The sequence below is a fragment of the Nicotiana sylvestris genome, chromosome 7 (assembly GCF_000393655.2).
Source record: "Nicotiana sylvestris chromosome 7, ASM39365v2, whole genome shotgun sequence".
Lineage (NCBI taxonomy): Eukaryota > Viridiplantae > Streptophyta > Magnoliopsida > Solanales > Solanaceae > Nicotiana > Nicotiana sylvestris.
The window spans coordinates 31,651,002-31,652,618 of NC_091063.1; the positions used below are offsets into that span (position 1 = coordinate 31,651,002).

The following is a 1,617-nucleotide window of genomic DNA, read 5'->3' on the forward strand; positions in this document are numbered from 1 at the left end:
TTTATTTTTACTTTTTAGTATAATCCTTGAAAAATACAATATATATATATGTGTGTGTGTGTGTGTGTGTGTATAATTTCATGTTTTACCTTATTTCTATTTAGTTTAGGTTATTAATATTTTTATAGCCATATATTTTATTTTTACCATGATTTTCACTCTTATTTTTAATCTATATAAAACATGATATAATAAAAATATACAACAACAACAACCCAGTGTAATCCCACTAGTGAGGTCTGGGGAGGGTAGTGTGTACGCAGACCTTACCCCTACCCCGAAGGAGTAGAGAGGCTGTTTCAGAAAGACCCTCGGCTCAATAAGACAAAAGGACAAAAGAAAACAATATTAGTAACACCACAGAAACAATATGAAAGAAATACATTTATATATATATATATGAAAAATAAGAACAACATGAAATCAAAAGGAATGATACCAAGCAAAATCAAAATAGTATCCTTACCAAACTAGTCCCCCAAAGTTATGGCATAAGACAATACTCAACTACCTCCTAGCCTACAACCTTAATACTCGACCTCCACATATTCCTATCAAGTGCCATGTCCTCGGAAATCTGAAGCATCGTCGTCATATCCTGCCTAATCACCTCCCCCCCAATACTTCTTAGGCCGCCCTCTACCTCTTCTCGCGCCCTCCACAACCAGCCGTTCACACCTCCTTACCGGAGCATCTAGGCTTCTCCTCTGAATGTGCCCGAACCACCTGAGCCTTGCTTCCCGCATCTTGTCATCAATGGGAGCCACGCACACCTTCTCTCGAATATCATCATTCCTAATCTTATCCATCCTACAATGCCCGCACATCCACCTCAACATCCTCATTTCTGCTACCTTCATCTTCTGGATATGTGATTTCTTAACCGGCCAACACTCAGCCCCATACATCATGGTCGGCCTAACCACCGCTTTATAAAACTTACCTTTGAGTGTCAGTGGCACTCTTTTGTCACACAATACTCCAGATGCTAACCTCCACTTCATCCATCCTACCTCTATACGGTGTGTAACATCCTCGTCGATCTCCCCTCCCTCCTGGATAACCGACCCAAGGTACTTGAAGCTGTCTCTACTTTGGATGACCTGTGATTCAAGACTCACATCCATGCCCACTTCCCTCTTCTCAGCGCTGAACTTACACTCCAGGTATTCCGTCTTTGTCCTGCTAAGCTTGAAACCCTTAGATTCAAGAGCTTGTCTCCAAACCTCCAGCTTCTCGTTAGCACCGGTTCGCGTCTCATCAATTAGAACTATGTCATCAGCGAATAACATGCACCATGGCACATCCCCTTGAATGTGATGTGTTAACGCAAAAATATGGTTTCATATTATCATGTAGTTTATTTAATTAATTGGAATTAGTTTAGTTTTAATTTAAAAGTTTAGGTTTGTTATTTAATGGACTTTAAAAATTAAAGAAGTACAAATTTGAAGCCCCATTTTTACACAAGTAGAAGACCAAAATCGGCAGCCCATTCCTTTCCTTAACCCAACCCTTTGACCCGCCGGATCGACCCAGAACCCGCCCCGTTTTGATTTTAATCTCAGTCGTTTACCCCTTTTAATCCAACGGACCCGATTAATCCCCTCACCCCAA

General features: G+C 40.8%; 1 protein-coding gene across 1 annotated transcript; it reads right to left on the reverse strand.

Annotated features, from left to right (window-relative positions):
* Positions 1-229: 229 nt before the first annotated feature.
* Positions 230-1,127, reverse strand: LOC138872483 (uncharacterized). Its single transcript, XM_070150575.1, has 2 exons — positions 656-1,127; positions 230-294 (listed from the first exon to the last, which is right to left on the reverse strand). Exons 1-2 carry the CDS (start codon positions 1,125-1,127, stop codon positions 230-232), a joined length of 537 nt encoding a protein of 178 aa, XP_070006676.1.
* Positions 1,128-1,617: the final 490 nt, after the last annotated feature.

Bases quoted from the DNA above. Each gene is read 5' to 3' on its own strand.
- LOC138872483 (XM_070150575.1), bottom strand. From the start codon at position 1,127: ATGGATGTGAGTCTTGAATCACAGGTCATCCAAAGTAGAGACAGCTTC. The intron at 295-655 runs GCGCGAGAAGAG...TTTCTGAAACAG, and splicing joins TGAACGGCTGGTTGTGGAGG to CCTCTCTACTCCTTCGGGGT.